The 25,681-nt window shown below is 41.4% G+C and overlaps 1 protein-coding gene across 1 annotated transcript in view; it reads right to left on the bottom strand.

Moving 5' to 3' along the window:
• Nucleotides 1-25,681, bottom strand: part of DHRSX (dehydrogenase/reductase X-linked) — a 131,595-nt gene that overhangs the window by 28,544 nt on the left and 77,370 nt on the right. Inside the window, exons 5-6 of the mRNA XM_005422684.2 lie at nucleotides 17,071-17,278; nucleotides 1,227-1,434 (exon numbers count right to left, since the gene is read on the bottom strand). Coding sequence (XP_005422741.2) covers nucleotides 1,227-1,434; nucleotides 17,071-17,278 — 416 coding nt within the window. The remainder of the gene's footprint in view (nucleotides 1-1,226; nucleotides 1,435-17,070; nucleotides 17,279-25,681) is intronic.

The raw sequence follows: 25,681 nt of genomic DNA, 5'->3' as shown, positions 1-25,681 counted from the left end.
CTACATGAAACTTTTATATTAGGAGGGTGAAGTAAGTCCAATGAAAAAACACTGCCACTCAAGACTGATATTTAAAATGGCAATCACAAGAGGGAAAACAGGTTTAATGTACATGGTTTGGCAAAGCTGCAGTCTGCTTCTTTAAGAATGCATTACAGATTATGAGCATTCTTGTTACCATTTTATTGCAATATTCAAGGTGCACTCAGAAGAATCTATTTTTTTAAAATATGGGTTTATTTGTTTGCATCTTATTTTACAGTCACTCTTCCAGCCTCCAGTTCATTTCTAAAATGAAAGCAACTGATATTTCCATATCAAAGTTTAAAATTAATTTGCTTTGTGGGACATGCTCCTTGATGTAAAATACTTCATTTTAATTAGGACATTTAATTTTCTCTAATGGAATCAGGTTCCATTTACTTAATCCAAAACTACTCTCTGAAAGAGCTATAAGCAGTACATTCTCTCAGCACAAGCCCTTCAAAGGCCTGTGTTCATGAGGAGATTTCACCTACAGAGCTAAACTGATTTCAGCTTAATCTACTTACACTCCTACAAAACATTGCCCATAACTGAATCTGCCCCACTTCTGGATCCATTTTGTTAAACAACTTTTTGTTTCCTAGTGCAGATCAGGATTGGATAATAAAAAATCAAGTACCATTAAAATTATGGGTTAGAATGAAAAAGCTAATTAAAAATTGTCCCACCTCACTGAGCACAAGTGTCTGGACCCCACATCCTGGAGCACAGCCACCTCCCACTGCCACTTTTTTACAGCTTTCTTCTTCCCTTTGCCCTCCTCTCTGTAACATGCTGTGTACATGTAGACCATGCCAGATCATGTCTGCTTCTCTTTAAGAGAATCAACAAGTAATTTCTGAGGAACACTTTGCATATTCTGGCTCCATGTTAGGGTGATGTCCTGCCCCCATGCACGCACAGAAGCACGTGGATAGATCAAGGCAGAGATTACCAGTGCATAGGCAAGGACTGTGACAGGCATTCCCTTTCCCTCCCGTGGCAGCTTGCTCCCGCCATTTAAAATAAATGTTTGTTTGCTGGAAAGCCTGTCCTTATTGATTTTGTACATCTCATCAGTGCAGAGAAATGCAATAAATACTGTACACTATTATAAACTCTGAAACACCTTCAGCTCCAGGCCAACTGCAGATTTCACAATGCAGGGGCACAGCAACAAAATGATTTTAAAAAATGAATACCTTGAAAAATAGCCAGGCTGTCATCCATTTGACCACTTTCACAACCCAAAAGACATGCTTGTAGAGCTCAGTATTCACTACTCCAGGGTCTACTACATTAGCAGTCACATGGCTTCCAATTGCAGTCAGAAGATGCTGTAGTCGATAGGTAAATAACACGAGGGCAAGTTTGCTTTGGGCATAGGCTCCATGGGGTGAATACGAACATCTGTACACAGGAGAGAAACAGAGAGGGAGATGCATGTAAAAATAACCAGAAGGAGAACAGAACTGCACAAACATCAAATGTACCACATTTTGCAATATCCAGATATACACTGTCTCGTCAGAAGGAACAGCTTATCACTGTCAGGCATGTTGTTTACTCAAGTCTTGGTGATTATTCCATCAGACACCAAGTCTTATTTATTGCAGGGAAAAATATTAAAATAAAATTATGCAATACCTGCCAAAATCTCTCTGTCAAACTCTTTAAACCAGAAATGCTGAGGCATCAATCTCTAGGCTATCATCACCTGGAGGCCCTTAAACTTCTCTCCCCTCTTTCACTCTGCTCTTTCCAAACATACACACGCCATTCCCTGTTAAATCCATGACTGATCATACTACTTGTTGCTATTAATATTTTTACTTCATCAGAACCTACTAGTTGAAGGCTCCTGTGTTGGAAACAGTACAGATGAGTAAGGTACTCATTGCAGCTGCCCTGGTCACACACCAGATTGTGCACAGCTAAGAGATGGATAAAAAGATAGAGCAAGGAGAGCAGCTGCAAATGTAACCATAGTTTACAGGCCCTATACAGCCTCTGAAGTACAGATGGATGACAGGATCTGTGCCAAAGAGGTATGACAAAGGCACGCAAATTCCAGGAGTTACAGCAAAACATTACCTGTTGAGACTCCTGTGCACCTGTCTCATCTGGATGTCAAATAAATGTGCCTTTCTTTCAAGTCGAGCTTTCTAGGAACTGCTGAGTTGAGTTTCATTGCATGCAGGCAGTACCTTTTTTTTTTTTTTTTAAATAAGCAGGCTATTTTCAGGCAAATTAGCAGGTATGTCACTTAAAATGCTCTTCCTGACTGAGGCCTCAGCACCACTTCCACAAATTCCTATGCCATAACAATTCACTCCTGTAATTACCCCAGCCTCTCATCTAACCTTTTTTGTGCTAAGCAGAACCAAAGGGAAATGGTGGCATTACAGACAGCTCAGAGGCAAAGCAGGCAGGAGCCTAAAGCAGCAGGCTCCTGGGAGCAGTGGAACCACTCCAGCCCCCATCCATTTTGCCTCTGCTAAAGCCCGGGGAAATGGTGCTGCAGCTGCTCCCCATGTGGACTCAGGGGTTAGGTCCATGCAGCAGCAGAACCTTAACCTGTTGGTGAAAGGTGATAAAGGGGCACCCACCCAGGAACAGAACTCTCTTTTCTCGTTCCTTCCTTTTCCCCAAATGTTGTCCTATCTCTGTGGTGGCAGCAGGTACAGCTCCATCCTCTACACCTTCACCCTAAGTGCAAGAAATGTCCAGACTAGGGATGCTCTTACTCTGCAGGAAAGCCTGCCCTGTGATTTCTGTGGCTGTTATTATGTGCAAGTTTTTTATTTTGAATAAATAGTAAACATATGAATTCATTTTGTTATCTCATTCTTATTGACTATCTTATTTATAATATCCTGTGCACTTCATCACAGAAAGCCCTGGATGTTAAGAATCAGGCTGACTCTCTACAGAGGTATAAGGCTACGGTAGCAAATAACTGTCCACGTTATCTGCAAGGATTCAGAAACTTGGAGACACCACAGTAAATAATACAGCTTAACCACAGGAAGTAAAAAACAACAACAGACAACAACACTGAACCTCCAGTGCATCTCTTTACTTTTTTCCTGTCTCCTTTTATGTACAAGCAAATCACAAGCAGTCTACAAAACCATGATATGACTTGAGAACTGAAAAGGACAGCTGATCACAGGTGGCTCTTGCACCAACCAACAGCCTCAGCTGTAGCGTGCTGGATGAAATACCTTCATTATCATAAGGATATCACCTGCACCTTTGGGCAAAATGGGCTATTTAGAGAGTAAAGAACAATCACTGCATGAATATAAAAGTGATTTGGTATTAGTCAGGAAATTGCAGTTGCATTTTAAATTCAGTAACGTCCATGCTCTGATCTGAGACACTCAAAATGTCACCTTATGCTTCATGCATATTCCAACCCCTTTAACTTGAAGGACCAGATCCTCAGCTGCTACAAGCTTCTCCTGTGCACAGCCACGTGGGGCAGAGCTCACACTACCCATGGGAAGCAGCCTTCATCCCCAGCCGCCTCCGGCAGCCAGCTGGCAGCTCCCCCTGGCACTCCTCCATCAGCGCCACCATTCCCCACTGAACACAAGCTGGGGCACGGGACGGGCTCCTGAGCTGAACCAGAGTGATCTTGTCTGGCAAGTGGCTCGCAGGGAAGCAGAGCTGGGGACTACTCTGACTTGTTCTGCCTGGGTCTAGCTGGGCCTTCAATAATCTTCAGATGCCAGGCAGGAGGATGCTGAATGCTCCCCATGACTCCCCATTCCCACATTTTGTGTCAGGGCTGTTTTGACTTACCTTGTGGCAATGAAGCATGAACTACAAGGGCTGGATCCTCCAAAGACCTGCATTTTGCATAGGTATGTATGTCAGAGAAACATGAGTGCTGAGAAGATATAAAAGCTACCCAATCAGTGAGGAGGCCTTTTATATCACAGTGCAGAGATGCAAATGAACTGCAAGGCAGCCAGGAATCAGACTTAAATAAAATAATATAGATATGAAGAATATAAAATTAGACACACAGAGCAAAAACTTTTGGCAGAGGCCCTGCAATGATTAGCTTTTCTTTTCCTGATTTCTGTGTGCGTGTTTTTTGCTTTCCAGGAATCTGACATCAATGGACTACATAAGACAGAGGAATAACACGACACAGAACTGATGAAGATATCTGTTGAACAACTGTTTTTTGTCAGACCCCATTTTATTAGAATCACATTGTTTAAATGACACATTGAAAAAATAAATCAACACTGGTTATTTGACTTCATTACATCCAGTGTTGACTTTATGTATCAGAAAAATAGGCGCCTGAACTTACACCAAGATTCTGTCTCCTACATACACACATGTAGATTCACAGAAGGGTTTGGGCTGGAAGTTTAAAGATCACCTAATTCCTCTAACCTACCATAAGAAGAGACATCTTTCCACCTGACAAGATTTCTCAAAGTCCCAAACAGCCTGGCTTTGAATGGATGGGGCATCCACACTGTCCCTGGACAACCCATTTCTGTGCCTCACCATCCCCATCATAAAAATTTCTTTCTCTTGTCCAATCTAAATCTACCCTCTTTTAGTTTAAAACCATAAAATGTATTCCTCTTACACATGGAATTATCTGGCTTTAAAGCCTATGCATCTAAATCTAGCCTCTCTTGGCACTTTATGCTCTGTATGCACATTTTTTACAATGAATAAACGTATAATTCCATACTAAGTAAAACAATATTGACGTTATGCATTTCCACATTTTCTGAAGGTTCACAAGTGCACAACTCACTGAATTAAAAGTACAGAAGGAGTTAAGGCAGGCAGAATTTAATTCGCTGCTTTGAAATCTCTCCAAGAGAGCACCAATACACAAGACCTTCTCCTTCCTTTAAAAATAATGTTTTATGGATTTTATACTGATGAATAAAGAGTCAGGTTAAAACTGGTTCTGCATTTTGTGTCCAAATATTTTTTAGCAAAATTCTTACTTCTGGCTTAAGATATTTTGCAACATAAGCTACAGCTTTGACTTACTGCTATAAAAATTCAGGAGGAGAAAAGAAAGGGATTGTTTTGAATTTTTGCAAGAAGAAAATAAGTAGGTATTCCATTCTAGAGTTAGTGCCTTGATGTTTGCTGATTATTTTTTTATTTCTTCTCTTTTTTTTCTTTTTTTCTTTTTTTTCTACCAAAAGCTGATTAGCTGATTTTGCCACTTATCTCTATGGTGCTGTCTCCAGCAGCAGTTTCCCTATGGAATGTATTTTCAAAAAGTAATGAGAAGCCAAATTTCAAACTGAAGCCTGCAGTGGCTAATTAGGTGTTTAAATATGGACTCAGCTGCTATCCCAGTTTGAAAACTGAAATAATGTTTAGCATATCTCTTGGCAGTCTTGTTTCTCCTCAGGCTGGTTTTAGTTGGTCTGTTTTCTACAGTGGTCTCCCACTTAAGTCAGATGATCCCATGTTTAGCAAAGAGGATTAAGTGAGGTCAGGGTACCCACTGAGCAACACGGGAAGCTGCGCTGCTCAGCACAGATCACTTTCTTTATCCTCCTGTGCATGGGGCTCTCTTGCTGCTGTCAGCTTTGCCACCCTCACTGAGCGCTCCTTTCACATTGTGCACACACCTAACAGACATCATGGACTCACGGACAGCACCCTGTGCCCCACCACAGCTCGCTTGAGCAAAAGGCTCAGAGGACCTGTGACCATCCTGGCTGGCACACAGGTCAGTTTAACCCAGCCAGGGCTAGCCCTGAAGCTTTCCTGATGTGAACCTTTCACAATTGTCTTGCATGTCATTCTCCTCTCACCCATCACCGCTCCCCAATTCCCAGGGTGTTAATTTACCTGCAGGGCAGAGTGCACCAAGATCAAACTGCAGAGAGCCCAGCTGCTATGTGCTCCATTAAAAGACAAGTGATGCAAAACGTGGCTGACATGCTGGGCTTTTTAATGAAAGGCCACATAAAATTTCAATATATGCCTTAGGATGAATCAGGGAATTAAGCAAAACATAGGCTTGCTGTATTAAGATGACTAAAGCTTCCTAATGATTTATGTATTAATCTTGCAATACATCATCACCATTGCTTAGTCAAGACTATAAAAGTCTATTATTAAACACTCATGAGGCTTTCACAGTCTTAAATTTTCTTTCTTCAGGCAATGCAGCACAAGATTTTTCAATTTTTGATAGATTTTGCAGCTTATTTTGAAGCAGGTAGGAAAATATATTGGAAAATAAACATCTTTACTGTTATCATAAACAGTTTCTTTCTTTTCTCTTATGAAAAAGCTTGAGTCCTAAATATTGTTCATTAGATTAAAGCAGGCTTCCTGGCAGTACTACATATATTTATCTTGTGAACACATTTTCTGAGTCTCATTAATTGTGATTTTTCTCTCAATAAAAACCAACCAACCAAATAAACAAACAAAAAAAAACCACACACACAAAGAAAAAAACCACCAAAAAAAACCCCAAAAAAACCAAACAGAAATCTCAAATCTAAGTTATTAACTTATCTACTTTTGAGATGTTGCTGCAGTTATGTTTTGTACAGCAGCTGTCCTGTTACCAACTACTACTATAGGCTACTGCACAGTCACTCATCTCATGTATGACTGGACATTTTGTGTGCTCCTGAGCAACTCCTCATGTACATTTCTTCAATGTATGTGATGTATAACCTTAAAAAATCAATTTTGGCAGTATGCATATAACAGTTAAGGTGGCTGAAGCATAAAACTTGAGTGAATAAGGAACGCAGTGTTAGGGACTCCTGAAGATCCCTGATGACCCTGTGATGAACTTGTTCAACAGGAAGGCCACCAGAACAATACATGAAATTAGTGGTTCTACACGAGGTAAAAAGGAAATCTTTCATGTCCTAATTTGTGGCATGGGGGTTACTTAAGCAGTCATAGGCCAGTGGCAGAGCAATCCATCTTGCCTTTCATTCCTCTTCCTGCAGTGAGCTCCTCAGTTCCACATGTAGCTCACACACAGCTCTGGACAAATCCAGGCTTTGGCTGGCATCTTTCAACTGTAGGAAAATAACATTTTTCCTCCTAAAATTAGAATATAAGGATAAAAGCCCAGAGCTGGAAAATGCTCCCTCTCTCTAACAGGTAAAATGTTGGTGATGGTCTCAGTAACTGGTATCTCAGCAGATCAGTGACTCTTGCCTTTTACTTAACCCTCAGTGCAGTAGAAGCCACAAGCTGGAAGCTGGGTCATATTTTGGTTTTTGTTTCTTTTTTAAAGCCATGCTTCCAGCACTTCACTATATAAATACGTAGCATTCCATGAGTAGCCCCTTCTAATAGCCTTTAGGAAATGCAGAGGGAACAAAAATTAACTTACTGTCTCTTGAGGACTACATTTAGTAAAGAAATGTAGAATGTCTCTATTTTAAAATCATTTATGAAAGACAAAATAAGCCAGGGCTTGTCATCCAGGGTGTTACTGTCATCCAGATGGAATCAGAGCATCATTTTTCATTTGGCTGATCCCTACTCCTAATGGCAGGAGGTGAGATGCTGAGAGCTATTCTGATCTGCTGAGATTGGCTGTGTGCAGCTCAGTAGCTGTGTGCTCAGCATATCTCTCAAATGCATATAACATGAACTCAAAGGCTGGTCTTCTCAAACTCTCACCAGAATCAGTACCTTTAAAAACTCAGTTTTTTTCTGTTTGTGTACAGTTGGTGTTAATTTCAGGTATTTTGGATTATTTTAAATACTAATGTCAAATTCAAGTTGCAATTACTGAAACTCTATTCTTCTAGGAAATATATTACTATATTTAGAATTATATAAATTGCCACTTTTCTACAGTCAGGGCATTTGATGCAGTGTAAAGTATGTGCTAACAGCTGAAGTATCATTTGACCATAATAGTATCCTTTCATTCAATTAAAAATCTCCATTAAGCAAATGAATGAGTAAATATACAAAAGGAAGCAAGGGTTTGCATTGCTTTACCTGAGAAAAAGATCTCAGCTTCAAGACCTACCTTCTGGGTCTTCATGACCGTTTTGAGGGATGGGGAAACAACAAGAACACTTATCTTTTCATATTATCTCTTGGGTAGTTTGGATTTCAGGTTATTGAAGATTGCCACACATCTTGTAAGACTGTCTATAAGATTATAAGTGGGGGAGGTACTCTCCACCCACTTGTGGAGAGCTTCCTACCTCTCCTGCAATAGAGCTTTTAAGTTGAAGGAAGTAATGGGGGGTTTTATGGTTTCTTTGCTTCCACCAGAATGCACATAGTACCACAAAATCCCCAGCAATAACTTGAACAATCCAAGATATTCTTAAAAAGCATCTTGAAACCAGTGTAGACTTTTGCAGATGAGCTGCAGTTCTGAGCTTTTCATTCTGGGACTCAAAAGGAACTGTAGGTCTGAATAAGCATAATGAGGTGCTGCCATTTCAGATCCAGCACAGTTCACCTACTGTGGTTGCACCTTTTACAGTAGACTATGTTGGTGCATATTCAAAGATAATTTAAGGTTTAATTGTGGTGGACTCAACCCACTGCAGAGCCTTGGATTTAAGGAGGGGCTGAATGTGTTCTGCAAGTGCAAAATTAACCACACTGAAGGACTGGTCTGTCTTACCGGAGGAAATGTGCCTGCAAAATCATTTTCCCTTTGAGATATCTATAACTACTGTGCAGAAAATGCTATGCCATGAATATTTGTTCATAGAAATAACAAAAAATTAGCAAGTCTGGCACAACATACTTTTGAAAATCAGTTTCTGCTTGTTGAAACAATTTAACAACTTGTGCTTTTTCGAAGTTTTCTTATGTAGTGAGAATAGGAACATCACAGCTTCAATCTAAGTGATAAAAGTGACTAACTCCCCAGTTAAGTTATGAGTTAAGACAAGGAACAAACTCATAAAAAAGACAGTTATTTGTTAAAAGCCGTTACAAGAAGCCTTCTTCTCAGTTGGAAGACCTTCCTAGGTTAAAGAAGAGATACAGCTGACTGCCAGTAGGTACCAGAGGAATTAAAATGTGGACGTATTCTGCATCCACAAAATGACTCACAGCCCAGACACAGCATAAAAGGCTTTTGCTCTTGTGAGACTGTATATCAACAGCATCACTCAACTACTGTCAGAAATAAGGTGGGACTTAAATAAGCTTTAAATATGAAAGGGGCCTGTGAAGGGGGAGGATCTTATCTGAGGAACATAAAAATGCCAACTTGAGCAAAACACAAAAACCTATAAGAAAGGAGTAAGATACAAAGCAGTCCACAGCCAGCATTGCAAAGTGGTTATTTCTAAGCACTGTAAAGGACTGTGTTAGCAACCACCTTCTGCACCGTTTGGCCTTAGAGCTGAGTTTTGGGTTCACTTTATAAATTTCCCAACACAGTGTCACCCTGTAAACAGGGATCTGTAATAGAAAACCAAGCATTTCATAAGAAGGGGCATGGCATGGCCTGGGACCAGAATGCTTAAGACCTCTTGCACTTGCAGACATGCCAGAACCTAGTGAAATCTGGCAGGTTTAGCTTTCCAGGAAATGACAAGAAGTTTCATGTCCTGAAAAACCAATACAGTCACAGAGCTGCCCTGCCCCAGCCCTCACTGAAAAAAGAATGTAAAGAAACTACTCCTTTGGCAGATTGATTGATTGATTGATTGATTGATTGATTGATTGATTTTTTGGGGGCAATTCAGGCATTGAACATGCCCACTGCTCCTTTAACATCACTGTTAAAAGCTCTTGAGCTTCCCCTAAAGTTACTGTGAGCCACAGTGCTCCTCAGTCTCTGTCCCTCTTGGGAAGCTGAGATTTTGCTGTGTACAGCCCCTCTCCACCTCTCATGGCAAGAAAGGCTGGGCTACAACAGCACCCAACACAGAATGAGAACAGAAGAAATGCAGCAACAAAGCTACAAATGTATCAGACATTCTGGCAGTATTAAAATTCCTGGGGGCTAAAATATTTTGTGAATTTACAAAGATTCATTTTACTTAGAAAGCATAGTTTTCATGACACATTTTTTATCAAGAGCTTGATTTAATCAAAAGACCAATTTTTCTCCACAGGTGTGGGTTTCAACTGCTTGGTCTGCTTTTGAACAGATCAAGTTCTCCTTTGCTAAACAAAGAGGTTTGGGATGAGGACTAGAGAAAAGGTTAAGAGTTAACAAATCACAGAGGCAGAAATCTGCCTTCAGCTCCCTGCACGATGCCTCATAATCCTTAATGCTTGTGGCAAGACATAGAATGTATGGCTATGAAGAACCAGGAGCAAAGGAGAGCTGATCCTGGAGGGGGTTTCTGGAAGCTGAGCTGGTAATTTTGACCAATTCTCTTAAGACATTATTCCAGAGACTTACAGGCATGTGTGCCAGCCTTCCTGCTGCTAAGCAGCCCAAAGGGCAACTCCACTGACAAGATACAGAGAGGATGGTGATAGTTAAAGCAATTGAGAGAAATGCTTAAAACATTTGAATAATCACCCAGGACCAGAACTCCAAATTTCTGAGGTTCTTTCAGCCTTCATGAGTCTTTTTGCCTGCAGAAAGATGTTAAACTAACCTTCCCCTCTCAAGGGTAACAAGCTCTCTCTCTGCTCCCAGTTCTCCAAGTCCCTTTTGCTCTCTCTATCACATGAATGCAATACATTAACTTTAAATTACCATAGAGCCGTCTTGCCTCTCTGGGAAACAGCACATCTGTGAGAGCCACTGTCCTGAATGCCGTGCAGAGCTGGCTTCTCCCACCCAAGCCATGGTGCAGGGAGAGGCTGGGCAGAGGAGCACCCATATCTCACATACTTCCCAGCTTGCTGCTATTTTGAACTAGTTCAGAAATACCATGTCCTATTAAACCAATAACCATTATTAACAATCCTTTGTGAAGAACATTAGTTGTTTTAGATAAAAAGGAATTTAACTGTGAAAACAAAGTAGCTACACTTAATATCCCCAAATACATGTAAGTCTGACATTACCTTTGTGGTATCAGCGTTACAGTCTGTTATTGTTCTCCATAAGTCAATCAACCCTAAAAGCATTTTGATTAGACAGAATGAAAATACATTGATGAATGTAAAATGAAAGCTTTCTGAAGCTGGCATCCTGACTTAAATATTTCTTTGTCATTGGTTGCAGGAACAGATAAGAATGGATAAAACACTTGATGCATTTGAGTTAGAGCTCTGTCTTTTGAATTGATGAATTGGTCTGCTGATACAGTAGCCCATTTATTTTTTAAATTAATTTATAGAATTTGAGATCTGTGCCTTCCCTAGAACACTCATTTTCCAGGCCAGTCAATTTTTGCAATTAATGCTAATTGCTGCAAACACAAGGGATCATTTTGCAAAGCAGCAAATCCTTTTGCATTTATACTGAAAGTATTTGGCAAAGAAGGACTTATGTGCATGGAGTAAGCATTTAAATACTTATCATCTAACTCTATTCAGGAAAACTTGATAACCTGGAAGGACATGTCTAAATGCATAAAGCACTGTACTGCAGTTGGCATTTGGTCCTGTGAAGGCAACATGATTTATCTTGCAAATAGAACCAGAATATGCAACTGAAGACATCATGCAGAAGCTGCTTAAACAGCTGAACTCAAACAGAACCATATATTCCATGAGTTAAATAAAACCTATGATAATATGTATCTATCTAATGATCTAGAACAATCTTTTATGATTACTATTTCTGTATTTTTCCCAGCATTTTATTGAACAACAGTCCAGTGACACAGCTTTTTACATGTTATTATGAAAGACTTCTGTACTGGCTAAATTGGATTTACAAAAAAGGGGTAATAATGAAAATCTCTCCTACTTCCTTTTACAAATTTTCCTTATTATATAAAAGAATAGAAATATATCCAACAGTGCTATGCTACTACTATGAAGCTGCTACAACAGCTTCATATTTGTTTTGCTTGAATTTAAAATGGTATAATTCCAGTTCTTCCAATCAGAGAGAATTAAGAAACTTTAAGTGACAGATCAATGATGAAAAGCCACTGAAGGAACTAACTGGGTGTTTAAAAAATAGAAGCCTTTAACTGGAAAAAAATGTTGACTCATCAAACCATTCTTAGTAAAAAGCCAATCTATTTTACACAAATGTCCAGCTTAAAAAAAAAAGAGAGTAAAAAGAAAAAGTAATATGAAACTGATGGAGATACTTGAAAAGGATGGATGGTTTAGAAATTAAAGGTTGGGAGTTTCAGTTTTATTGTCATACTTCAAAATCTGAATACCAAAGTACTCATAGGGATAATTAGGAATATTTTTAAAAAATTATTTTAGAACACTGAAATCAAATGTTTTGGTTTCAAAAATGGATAAATATTTTCCAACAGTAATTCAATATCTTAACTTTCGGTTGCTGTTAATGGAAAATATTTTCCAAGATTTCAGTAATGCTGATAGAAAAAATCCTTAACTTTCTGCCCAAACTTAATACTAAATTTTTAACCAATAAACATCGCATACATGGAAGAAGACAGGATGAAGGACACCCCTCATCCAAGAACAGGAGATCTCCAGACAGTTTACTAGCCAGATTTTCCCATCAGTACCTAACACTTCCTCTTACAGTTCTTTGTTCTCTGCCTAACAGAGGAGATGAACTGGAGCTGCCTGGTCTCTCCAGAATCTCCCTAGGTCTAAGGCAGAGCTGTTTATCCTATTTTACACCAGCTAGGACACACACGTGGCAGCTGGGAATTTTGCAATTCTTTTCATTTAACTTCTATTGTCTCTGACATGATTCATGCACTAGGGCTACAAGGAAAAATACAGAAATTATATCTAATATATTATATTCAGCTTGGAGAGTTTCAAAAAAATCAGCTCCTTCTGCAGTCGGAGAGCAGAGGAAAGGGGGCAGGAAAGTGTGACTAACTGTTCTCGAATATACAAGAGATGTGAACCAGAAAAGGAGCTGTGTTACTGTGGCTGGGGAGTTCATAGATCTGTGATTCACAGCATTACAGGGCCCATTTGGTATGCAAAAAGAGAGGATGATGAAAGGAATAGTTAGTCATGGAGAAAAAGCTAGACAGAACACACAAAGATGCTAACCCCTGGGAAAGGAGCATATTCAAGTGTGATCCACAGTCTGGGAAAGGGAATACGGTCTTTTTTTCTTTATTTTCCCCAAAATACCTTCTTGTTTCGGTAGGTAGAGCATTCAAAGGAGTGTCCTACACCTCAGCCTTGAAAGAGCACCACGAACTCAAGCCCACCTCAATCCAAGTGGATGGTATACTATTCTCCAAGCGTTTGCTAAAATCAGACAGCCGTATTCTCTCACGACCATACTTTTTTCTCCTCTCAATTTAGAAAGTATTATTAAAGACAGGCAAAAGAGGAGAGAAGGCTATGCTGGCTGTGCTGCTGGAGCACACAGTGTACAATTCCTCTGCATGGAATTGCTGAAATCACCCCTGTGGAAATGCTTGCAGATAGGTTGTGTTTCTCTTAAACTTTCACCTCCCTGAAAACAGTCGTGTTCAAAGTAGGGATGAAGGGGAATGATTTGCCTCAGGGATCCCCTTGTCGACTCATGTGATTGCTGTTGAAAATGGTCTGGATCTAAAAGACCACAAAGGCGTTTGAAGTTCCTCATATATATCCTTCAGCAAAAGAACTGGGAGAACAGTCAGTGCTCTTGTGCGTGTGCGTTTGCATTTTCAATAACACACATGAAACAAGCTGTGCCCTGCCTGCTTGGAACAAGCTCTATCCTGCCTTGATGCGCCCATGCCACATCTCTTCCACTGCTCTGCGTGTGTGTGTGTGAAGAGGAGGGGCAGGAAGGGGGAGAAATGGCATTCATAGGGAAGAGATAGGAGAGGGGCTAGGGGAAAAGATGAGAGGAAGATAAATGGAGAGGAGGAGATAAATTGGTGGGTAGAAATAAGACAGCCTCAAAGAAAAGAAAAAAAGAATAAATAAACAGAGGGAAAGGGCAATTTAATCAAAAAAAGCTCAAAAGACAGAAGAAAAAGCAGGCAAGCATGAAGAAAGAGACAACGAAGGAAGGAAAATAATGCAAAATGCAAAAAGACAAAATAAAATTATCCATCCCACTGAAAAGAGCTAACCAGAGCAACATGGGATAAATCAGGTTGGTAAAATGGCAGGAAACAAACTAAAGAGGAAACATGGGGGACAGTATCACCAGCTTCATTTAACACTGTTCATGGGACAGGCCTTCCAACAATTATTTGTTCTGCAGTTGCCCTGTGGTCTCTGATATGGATGATGGCTGGTTTCAGATCAGATCTCTCAGCAGCAAGTACAAGCAATGAGGAGACGTGTGGGAGAAGGATTCCACAGAAAAGTCTGTGATAAAGCAGAGAACAGAACCTCAGTTTACTGTCTCTTTTAAGGCAAGACAAGTCTTCTGCTCTTCCTTCTCTGCCATGCTTGATGGATGAATCCCTGCTCCAGTACTGTCACTCACCTCCAGTCAGGACACTAGCCCTACTAGCATCTAGGAATAATGGGACAAGAGGATGGTAAACAATTCAGCCTGCTGCCAGCAGTAATTTCCCCAGCACAGAGCACATCCCCCATGACTCCAGATGGCTTTTGCTGCTTTTCTTCTAATTTAGGACTACCAGCCAACCTGGGAACATACACCCAAGTTGTGAAATGAATTATGGCCAACTAGTGCAACTCAAAATAAAGAAGAAAAAAAAAGAGTGGAAAATTTTTAGAATGGTTTCCCATTCACACAAACAGCAAAAATGAGATATGGCATCACCAGGAAACTGTTCACCATGGATGTCTTTACCACATGCATTAAATCTGATGAATGTTGCTCTGAATTACAAGGCATCTCCAGGGCCCCATGAAGTAGGCAATGCCTGGCTCTGATATCCTCCCAGCAGTGTTCATGCTAAACCCCCTGCTCACGCTGTAGGGACACACTCAAACACACAAGTGATCTCACTGGTTTTTGCAGCACTCATTATGGTGATGTCAAACTATTTGCCTGAGTGGGGGCTTATTGGCAGTTAGGCTGAAAAAATACACAGGAGCATCTTTTTACATCTGAACCAAGGAAAGGTTTGGACCTGAATTTACAGCCCACTCTGGGTTTCACCAGTGTGCATACGTGCAGGCACCACTGCTACCTCTGAATGATTCAGAGCATCTGTGTGGGAATGAGCAGGCAAAACCAGTCAATAGTCTGTCATCTTTTATGGTCCTCCTTACATCAATAAAGTTGAAAGGTAAAGGACACAAAAGCTGCAGGTAAATCTCATTGGTATATTATTATTCTTTATGTCAGACTGGTCATGCTCTTGCTCAATCATAACTTTCCAAACCAAAACATTTCTGGTTCCTTTAAAATATGAGTTAATAATGACAAATCAAAAATAGGGATGATCCTAAATTAAAGAGGCACAGTACAAGGCCGTGCTGTAATAAAGGAAACTACTGCTATCTGTAGACACAGAACAGTCACATTTAATTCTGCATTCCACACTTTAGCCCAAAGAAATACTAATCCCCTTAGCCCCCTTGCATGGTGCCATCGAGCACATGGCCATCAGAAACAATGACTACACACATCAAGTGAAGAGTAAGGGTAATTTCCTGTGGTTGTTTTACAAGCAAGAGATTAAATTGTGACTACCCTGCAGAGGTTTAAACAATGGCTTGTAATAAAACTGATGCCATAATATGTAATCAGAAGTTTGACATGCCTAATGCAGCATTCATATGTAAAATGTCTGCAGTGGAAACAGCCCAGCCCTATAATTTCAGTCTTTCTTCGGAAATGAAACCTTGGGCCAGGTACCTCTGATCACCTGCTGAAGTCCCGGTCAAAGGATGGAGACAGATTTCCATGAAATGACACAGAAGTCAGACTGGCTCCATGCAGGCAGGCAGAAGCTCTCTGGAGCCCAGGAGAAGGCAGGCTCCGCTTGAGCCTGTTAGTAAGCACGTCATTGCCACGCATGACTGCATGGGGACATTTTCAAATTTATCTCAGTTATCTGCCTGTTTCTCTGCTAACTAAACCACTCCACGTGGTTCCTGTATGACATCAGAGACATTTATCACACCATATGATGTCTTCCTAACGCTAGAACTACCCCACAGACATTCATCCGCAGTTTTCCTAAATGAAAGGAAGATCAGGAGGTCAGAAGTCATGCATGCATTTAAGCCCATTTTACTGGATTAAAAACCCAGGGAGGGTTTGGGTTAGGGTTTGGGTCTCTGTGAGCTCTTGGGGAAGAACAGAGGGTGACACCGACATGAGTGGTTTGCCAGGCTGATGTGTGACCACAGGGCCGGGACAGGACAGGCAGGGTGAAACAGCCTGGGGCCGGGGCTGGCTGGGGGATGATGGAGACGGGCTGTGAGGGAGCCACGGGTGAGACTGGGATGCCAGAGCAGGGCAGGACAAGGTGAGGGCCAGAGGCAGAGGGAGCTGCGGGCAGGGCAGCAGCAGCAGAGGGCCGGCACTGCAGCTGTGCGAGGCAGCTGGCAGCAAGGACGAGCTGCTTCCCGGAGCCCCGGCAGCATCCCTGCTCCAGCCAGCCACAGGCGGCTGTCTGAGCTCATCTGAGGGCTCTGTGCATGCATCCTCTCGGGGACGAGCTCTATTAGCATTCACCCAAGCCGTTTCAAAACATCCTGGTCCCGGAGTGTCTCTCCCTGGTTCGGTAGTGGCAAGTCCAGGCGCCGCACGCACCACGAGCATCACCGCAGAATAAGCATCAGAAAGCAAAGTGAGGTTTTCAAAGTCCAGAATAAAAAGAGCCGTTCAGAATCCATAAATCGTGTGTACATTTGGCTCAAGGCTGCAAGCTTTGATAAAATGTTAAATATATTAAGCAAGTGCTTGAGAAGAACCATAAATTTTGTTTAAAAAAAAAAAAAGCAACAAAACCCCATCTCATAGTCAGTAACAATTCTTCATAGTCAGTAACAATTCTCTTGTGTTTTAATCTGCACAGGATTACTACAGATCAGTGAATACCAAAAAGGGATCGGTACCTGCTTTGTAAGTCGTTTAGGTGCAATTTGCCTACATAATGGGTGGCTGATGAGACAGTGATGATCCTAGCGTTGTGACTGTGCGTTCCTGATTGCTTCAGCGTGTCCAAGAGGAGGTTAGTCAACAGGAAGTGTCCCAAGTAGTTCAAGCCGAAGTGCTCCTCAAACCCATCCTCCGTCTTCCTTTCAGGGACCAGCATCACCCCAGCTGAAGGAAAAAGTAGAGGTAAAACCTATTGATTTATTTCAGAGGAGCAGCAATCTAGAAGGAGTACGGATCTCCTGCTGCAGAGGACAAACACAGCATTCAGAGTAGTGAGTGACTGGTGATTTCATGTAAAGTCGACACTGACTGATTCCTGACAAGAAAAATGTCTAAACCCTCATTTTGGTTTCTTTATCCAGATAACGTGCTGATTGACTCTCTCACTCCCTCCCTGCAGGACTGTGAGTCCATTTGTGAAAAGTGTCTTCAAGAGGTGGGAGCTGGGCGATCCCAACAACATTCCCCCCATCAAAGCTCTGAACAGTGGAGCCAAGACCAGGCTAGGCAGCAGACCTGCTCTCCCAGACAGCTTTCTCCTGGTCCTGGCTGGAGTTGAAAGCTCTGGTGAGTCTACATCCAAAATCTGCAACTTCTCTCTCACTGGTGTGGGTGAGAACAGATGTAGTAAATTTACCCAATATATCTTAATTACCATGCTTACAAGCAGCTGCATATTGAAATTAGGTTTTCAATGCTTATTTTGGCAATATTTTTGCATAAATTTCCACAAACCACAATTTTCAAGCTCAGTGTCTAAAATAAGTATCCACATCCCTATCATGCAATGTTGATTTCAGCATCTTGCAGAGAATTCTGAGCTCATGCATAAATTATATCATGTACTGAGGCTGTGTGAGGGATAGTTACCCTGCTCAGTTATGGCATTAACTCGAATGCTATAAATTTTTCTTATTTTATTAAAATTTAATTACTGTACAAGTGGACATGACCTTTGTAATTTAAATGTATATGGCCATAACTCATGGAGAATCCTGTTATAGGATGCTTCTCTCTAACACCCATAAATATGATACAGCAGAAAGGCCACTCCTGCACACAAGATATGACAGAGTGTCACCTAATCCTCATGCTACTTCATGTGCCCACTGAAAAGACTTCAACATCCCATTTCCTGATGTCAGCCTGACGTGATGATTGCACATTAAAAGATCATTTTAAATTGCACATGCTGTGCATCTACATTGCTGTTTTGGGGGTTCCTGCCACCTGACAGTCCTGCTTTGCTGCTGTCTCTTGAGCTGAAAGAGAGATATTTTTGGGATCTTTTTTAGTATGGCAAACAGCCATAGGCATTCACCTGTGGCTTCCTGCCATTTAGTATAACAACTGGAGAAGCAGTGGGAGGGGAAGAAACTCAAGAAGGCCACAGAGAAAACAAAATGTTTGGGTGGAACACAGCATACCTGCAAATGAAGAACTTAAGACTGAACATGAGTGATGCTGACCAGTGGCATAGTGAAAGAAACACAACACAAATTACATTATGAGGCTCCACAAAAGCTTTGATTAGCATCTCCCTATGTCATTTACTGCTGTAAACTGTGTATAATCACATCTGTAACACTGGCTGGGACTGAGAACTGCCGTGAAGGTTATGGACAGATGCAAATGAGAGACAAGCCCAGATGTGACTTTTTCTTGTTTTCTGGGAAGAAGGAAAGGATGGGAATGGCTTGGGGATGAAACAAACCCCAGGCTCCCAGACTGTCTCAGCCTGCTACAGTGCAAGTTTCAGCACAGACAGAGCTCAGCATGAGATGTAGGAGGGCACATGGAAACATTGCTGCATTGCTGCATCTCTGAGCACCAGGCCTAGTACAAGGAAATTATTTGCATATCTCTGAGGCCGTCCTGCCCTCCAAAGCACTGACACTTGGAAAAGGTGAAAGGCAGCAATTTGCCAGAGTTTGCAGCAACACTGGTAAAATACAAGCCCAAGAAAGGCAGCCAATATAAAAGAGCCCAGTCAAGCAAGGCTGATCTGCACACCAAATGCTGCTTCTGCATCTGCTGGGATTGCTGCAGGGCTCGATACAGGACCCCTCCATGCACAGACACACTTCTGTTGGTTGGGTCAGATGGAGGGATGGAGAGATTTGTCCTGTGTGTTAAACAGAAGTGTGTTGGACAGCTGCTGCAGCCGTTCAGCTCTGCATCGTGAGCAGCAGGCAAGCCCAGGGAGTCTGCCATCACTTACATTAGCCCCGAGGATATCTGAGCCTCTGCAACTTCACCCTCGACCTCCAGAGAGGCACAGGATTTCAAGAACACAGAGAGGCTTTGCCCTCCACCCCAATTAGTTTCCACCATCTGTGCTATGCATCCTGGAAGCTAAAAAAACCAGATCTGAGCTCAGGTCAGGAGACAGAAAAAATTTTCGTTTACGCAATGCACAACTGTAAAAATACGTGCTCCCCAGTATTCTTTTGCTCATTCTTCAAGAGCATCCCCTGAGTAGAAATTCTGGTCAAGTCCTTGAGCAGGGACAATCACCTCTGCCTGCATCTGATGCTACTACTATTCCCTTTCTGTCTTCAAGAGCTGCTCAAATAATGTTAAGCCAAAACATCTTTGAAAGACTTTTCAAAGGCTCCCATCTTTCAGGTAGTTCATATCAAGGCTGTCAAAAAATCTTGCCCTGTAGTCTGAGGGAAGTTTCTCTTATTTGAGGAAAAGCCATTTTTAATTTACTAAAAGTGAGCATACAAAGGAATACCCAAGAGGCAACTGAACCTGTCTCCTTCCTTAACAAAAGGGAAAACCTTGTAAGTGTAGAAGCAAGCTCTCTTTCTTAAATTATTAACTACCTAACATTCAGTAGAAACTAAAAGTGGCACGCTATTGATTTTCTCTTGTCCAGAAACATCATCAGCTTTACTTAAGGGTCCCAAATGTTAACTCAAAAATGAAAGCTGGTTCTACTTTTAATTCTTTTAATTAATCCAATACTACTTGAAACATTAACAAATGCTTTGTCTTTTCATTGTAAACTAAGAATGAATATGCTTTTTCTTCCAACATGGAATCCAAACAACTCAGTATCTTTCTGTTTTTAATTATCAATAGTCAGCCTTATAATTTTTTCAGAGTGTATGTGAAATTTGAAGTGGCAGCACACAAACCATTAATGCCAAACTCCTTCGTTCTGATACAACCTTCTTATATGTTTTTCCCCTTGATTTAGTTGCATTGTCTCCAGAAGATTCTGTTCTAAAATATCACTGATAACATCATGGCATAAGAAAATGAATTAATAAGTAAACTGAACATAAGCTTCTACTTTGTAATTGAATAGCTGTTGCTGAAATATTCCGGCAAAAGACTGGTAGTATGGGAATAAAAAACTGGCTAAACAAAACATGGATGTGTGATTTTGCAGAGGTAGTAATAAATTAGAATAAGAAAAATTCTTTTCTGCAAAACTATGCTGAACAACCCTTCTTATAGATGTAGCAATACATTCCAGTGTGCTGCAGTTCTGCATTTATTGTAATATGTTCAAATTATACACATTTTTAATTCACTTTAATGCATAACAAAAAATATATTCTTTTTTAATTCTATGACTAGGCAATCAATAATCGTATTTCTCACTCAAAGAATGAGTACACTTCAAGAGAGCTGTCTTTGTAATCAGGAATTTATGATGATTTTCTATAAAAGTTTGTAATAAAACTCTTGGTTTCGATGCATGTCATGTAATTTAAAGAGCAAAATGGATCTGACACTGCATGCAGCATAACAAAAAATTTTATGATAGTTATAAATATTATAGGCCAGACATACCCCATTTTATTGAATTATACAGGAGAATTTGCACTATGCCTGCTCGTACTGCAGATGATGACAAATATTGCTCTAACTCCCATACCTCCCACTGCAAAGACATCCTCCATCTCCATTATAAAATGTGTTTTAAGAGCTGTAAAAATACAAGTATTTCACTTTATTTACAGTGAGCTGCTTGGAGGTTTTTAAAGTCAGTTCTCTCAAACTCACTACAAAAGAAAAATTTTAAATCTCTTTTTCACATACAGAACAAAATGTCTGCCTTCCCAGCCAGGCTTACAGAAGAGGCAGATCCCCCTCACACAAGTTCTTTTATCTCCAGACAGCCAAAGGCTGGGCAGATAAAGCAATAGGTAAGCCACAAACACACATAACACCTTCACAGCGGGAGGGGAACCTGTATAATTACATTCACCCAATTCTTGCTATTCACAAGGAAGAGACACATACTGTACCAAAAATGTTCCCAAGGGGAAAAATTAGGAGACAGTTACTTCCAGTAAAAGCACAAAGCCCTTCCCCCATACAGGCTTTGCACTCTCCTAGCTGATGCCTTTAGCAGCATTTCCAACCCCATGAGTGCAGCCACACACAAGGCAGCCCACCCCCACTTCACAGAATGCCAGAACGGCTCTGTTCTGCACACCCATGCAAGGAAACACCTCTGGGTGTATCTACATGTGAAATAGCATGGCCCACCTCTCACCTGAACAGATGAACCATACAGCAGCATGCCCTGGCTAGGCTGCCTGTAGCAGATTGCTTGTTCCACCTCGTTCCATTGGGCTGTGCAATCCCAGAGTATGCCTGCCCTGTGGGTCTCTCCTGGCTAGTGAGTGTCGCCCTGTTTTTTTTAAGTTTTTCTGAGACTTCTGATGTTTACATTCTTGTAACAAACTTTCTCACTCACTTTTTGTAAATAACTTACTGTTTTGCATCCTTTTATGGAGGAGGAGAAATTTGATGGACTGTTGGTTTGTCCAGTGTCATTGGAGAAGTGGCACTGTTGCTTTTGGAAATCGATAAATGTTGGAGTCAGAAATTAAAAGCCCTCTTTTTTTACCTTGGGAGAGCTGTGTGTCCATGTTGTGTTATTTCATGTCCTAGAGTGACAAGTGAGCAACGAGAACATGAAATGCCTTAGTGAAAGAATTACCCCAGAAGTGCTTACTGGAGGCACAGCTGTGCCCACATGACTGCTTCTTACTGGCGCTGCTTCTTCCTCCCTCGTCTGGCCTGAAGAGCAGTGAATTTACAGCATTGATCTAAAAGCTGTGACATGGCTGCTTACTAAGCCACATCCCTAACCCAGAGTCCAGTGCTACAGGTAGGCCACGTGCCTATTGGTACCCCAGGAATGTTCTGAGTCTCAACAGGACCCCACACAGAAGCCAGATTAATAGTGCTTGAGAACTGAAAAGATAAAAATCCCAACAGTTTAGAAGAAAAACACAAAAACACAGACTTAACTTGGTGCAGCTTTCCAATCTTACTGTCTTACTCCCTGTCTCCCCAGAGGGAGCTTAGGCTCTTCCATTTCCTGATGTCTTTTGGAGTTTTATATGTGTGTATGCAATTTTCCAAAGCCAAATGTAAGGAAAAAGAAACAAAGCAAGAACTTTTACCCCATGGCACAACAATGACACCTGGATGACACATAGATACCACACCAAATGCATTGACCACTGGGGAGATGCAAAGACACCTGCTAGTCTATTTGGCATCAGCGCTGGAACAGTGTCCTGTGCACAGACCTTTCCTGGTAGGTACCTGCCACTGTGAAAACAGGTTTGATAAAGGAAAGGGACCAAGCCTGGGGTTGTGGAGAAGAACCATCTCCAGAGGATTAGGTCTCTCCTGCCTCATCCCAGGACAACCTCTCCACAGGAGTTTGCCTGAGCCTCTGCTCCAGCACTAAACAAGTTCTCGTGAGCTCTCACCTCCTGCTCCCTACTCCTAAGATGCTCTGCATCACCCATTGCCTTTTCTGATTACCTTTCCTGACAGCTTCCCCAGTTCCCTGTGCTGGGCAAAATGCAGGCCATGATGAACCAAGGACAATGTTCTGCTTCCCAGCCTCCCCTCCTCCCTTATCATCACAATCCAGTGATCCCATGCTGATCTTATCAAGGAACTGCATGTGCTCAGGAAGGAGGGGAGAGGCTCAGCTCCAGACATGTAGACCAGCTCCATCTACCTCTCTGCTTCCCTGCAAATGGTAAGTTACCTCTCCCTATTCTCTTACCCAGCCACAGTAGCTCCTTTGTGTCTCAATCCCACATCACTCTGCACCCTGCAGGCATCTGCCTGTCACACACCTGGCTCACCCTACCCTCACTACTGAGGCTTGTTTCCTGCTGGAGCCATGGTCTGTGGCTCTGAGGCTCCTCCCAGCTTCTCCATCCCTGCTTCAGTATCAACCAGATGTGACTAAATCACAAGTGTCCACCCTATTGAATTGGATGACCAAGCAGGAGAGAGGTTCCAATTCCTTCTCCACCAGGAGCAATAATTCTCATCCCTGTTAAACACCAGTAAACTTGCAAGTAAGAGATCAGTCAAGAATGCCTTCATAGAGAAAAGATTCAATCACTTAGTACCCAACACAGATTCCAGTCCTCAAGGTTAAGGACATGATCCTTGTGAATTATATGGTGTCTAAGCATTTCCAACCTCTGACTGAGACATCTCCTACAGTTCAGACATGCCTAATGGCTCTCTTCATCCTCACTACCCACCCCAGCACTACCTCAGTATTTGCTCTCTTATTGACTTTCTGATATTTAACAAGAATATATGTTATGTTCTTAGTTTAATTCTCTATAAAAATCTTTTAATCAGAAAATTCAAATGTTTTGCAATCAAGGTTTCTGCCATCCTGATGGTTCCCAGCTAACTGTCCTGTTCCTCCTACCCATAAACTCTTCACAGTCTATTTTTCATGGGACAGAAACTTGTCTCAGAGCCCATGGAAGACTGAGGCCACCAGTCTGGACAGTGGAGAGACTGGAGGAACCTGAAATGAGGCCCAGTGCCCATCTCCACCAAGCTCAGAGGCAGCCAGGAGGAGCAGATGTGATGCTGGTGCCCAGTCTCAGTGCTGGTGCATTTGCCTGCACGCAGCGCCTCCCGCCATGGCTCAGGGCTGTGATTTGGGCAGAAAGACCTGCTCAGGATTGACTTGGGACATGCTTTGTACAGGCAAAATATTCAGAGAGGAACACATTAAAGGTGGCTCACAAAGTGCAGTGCTTAGCAGGCTTCTGCCTTGACCCATCAGGGGAATATTCCATAAGTAACAAAAGATGCAGCCAGCACTGACACAAAGGCAAGATCTTGTCTGCATTCAATTCCACACTGTGTGATAACACCACAGCCTTTATGAAAAGCCTTGCCATCATTTCTGACATTAAAAAAACTCCTAAGATGTTTGTCTTATCATTCCTGGAAACAGATAAACTGTTTTATCTGGCATTACAAAATAAAATAAAGAAAAAAAAGTCAGCCTAAGGCAAATAATTGGCATGGAAACTCTTAGCCCAAACACTAAAAGTTTGGCAAATAGTGAGGAATTGAAAACTGAGTAATGTCTGCTGCTGGTGCTCCAAGACTCACCTATAACGTTCACAAGGGAGACGTGCACTGTATTAGCTGTGCCAAAGATAAGGCAATGTGTCTTTCCAGAAAAAAGAAATTCTTAGTTTCCCACTAGGTTGAAGAAAAGAAAAGGAAAAAATGCAGACAATCCACATTCAGGGACCGTGAGAACAACAAAATCTTGGTAGATTCAGAACATGAGCTGTAATACCTCCATAAGAACAGGTTCACATTCTGAATCAAGGTCACAGTGCTACACATGAACACAGCACAAGCTAGTTCCTTGGAAAATGTGTCAGTTAAAAAAAGTAAATACATTCCATAACCAAGGTTTTGATTTTACACTAAAATAAATCAGAGCATTCCTAATTAGGTCTGGTTCAAATAACCCCTGTGTTTCCTAAAAATATGCTCAGTAACTGTTTGGTTATTTGAGCTGGCACAATGGTGAGTTAGCCCACCCACAATCAGAAAATAGGAAAGTCAGTCACAGCTTTCTAATTCAATAGTATATTCTCTCAGAAGTAAAATATTTCAGTTTGCAATTTGTATAAAAATATTTTTACCTAAAAGCTATGAAAGGATTAAGTGAAAATAAAACTTGTCTCACTCCTGCCTTTCAGAAAAGCCAATGGCAAATGTTCCACACACTTAAGTAGAACTGGTTGGGTTTCCTAATCCATCAATAGCTGAATTTTGTATCTGTCTTCCACTGATAAAATGTTCACATTCAAGACATAAAAGCAAATGGGTCAAAAACCTGCAGCATGTGGAGCCTCAGATATTTCCCCTTTCAAAAAGTGTTTGATATCACAGACAGAAAAAAAAGCTTTGGAAATAATCAGAAAGAGAAAGATAATATCAAACAAAAGTCAGGATTTTCATGAATGAAATCCTTACTCTTTGAAAGCCAGAAGAGTCTAGGATTACCCCTCTAACTTACTAGTTCTTCCAATAAATAATAAACCTTTTATAGGAAATCTGACATCTTCTTATAAGATACATATAATTCTGGCAGACAAAAGTGCCATCCAAGTACAATAAAAATCTCTAGCTGATGACTGCTGTTAAAAGTCCATATGCTGGATAAACGTGGTCATTGCACAACCCTCACTTGCTGTGAATGAGCCAGGCTGGATACTGCCAGCAGTGTCATGG

This window comes from Geospiza fortis, unplaced genomic scaffold (genome assembly GCF_000277835.1).
Source record: "Geospiza fortis unplaced genomic scaffold, GeoFor_1.0 scaffold366, whole genome shotgun sequence".
NCBI lineage: Eukaryota > Metazoa > Chordata > Aves > Passeriformes > Thraupidae > Geospiza > Geospiza fortis.
The sequence above is the reverse complement of the archived record's forward strand: the minus strand, read 5'-3'. Positions and strand labels throughout refer to the sequence as shown.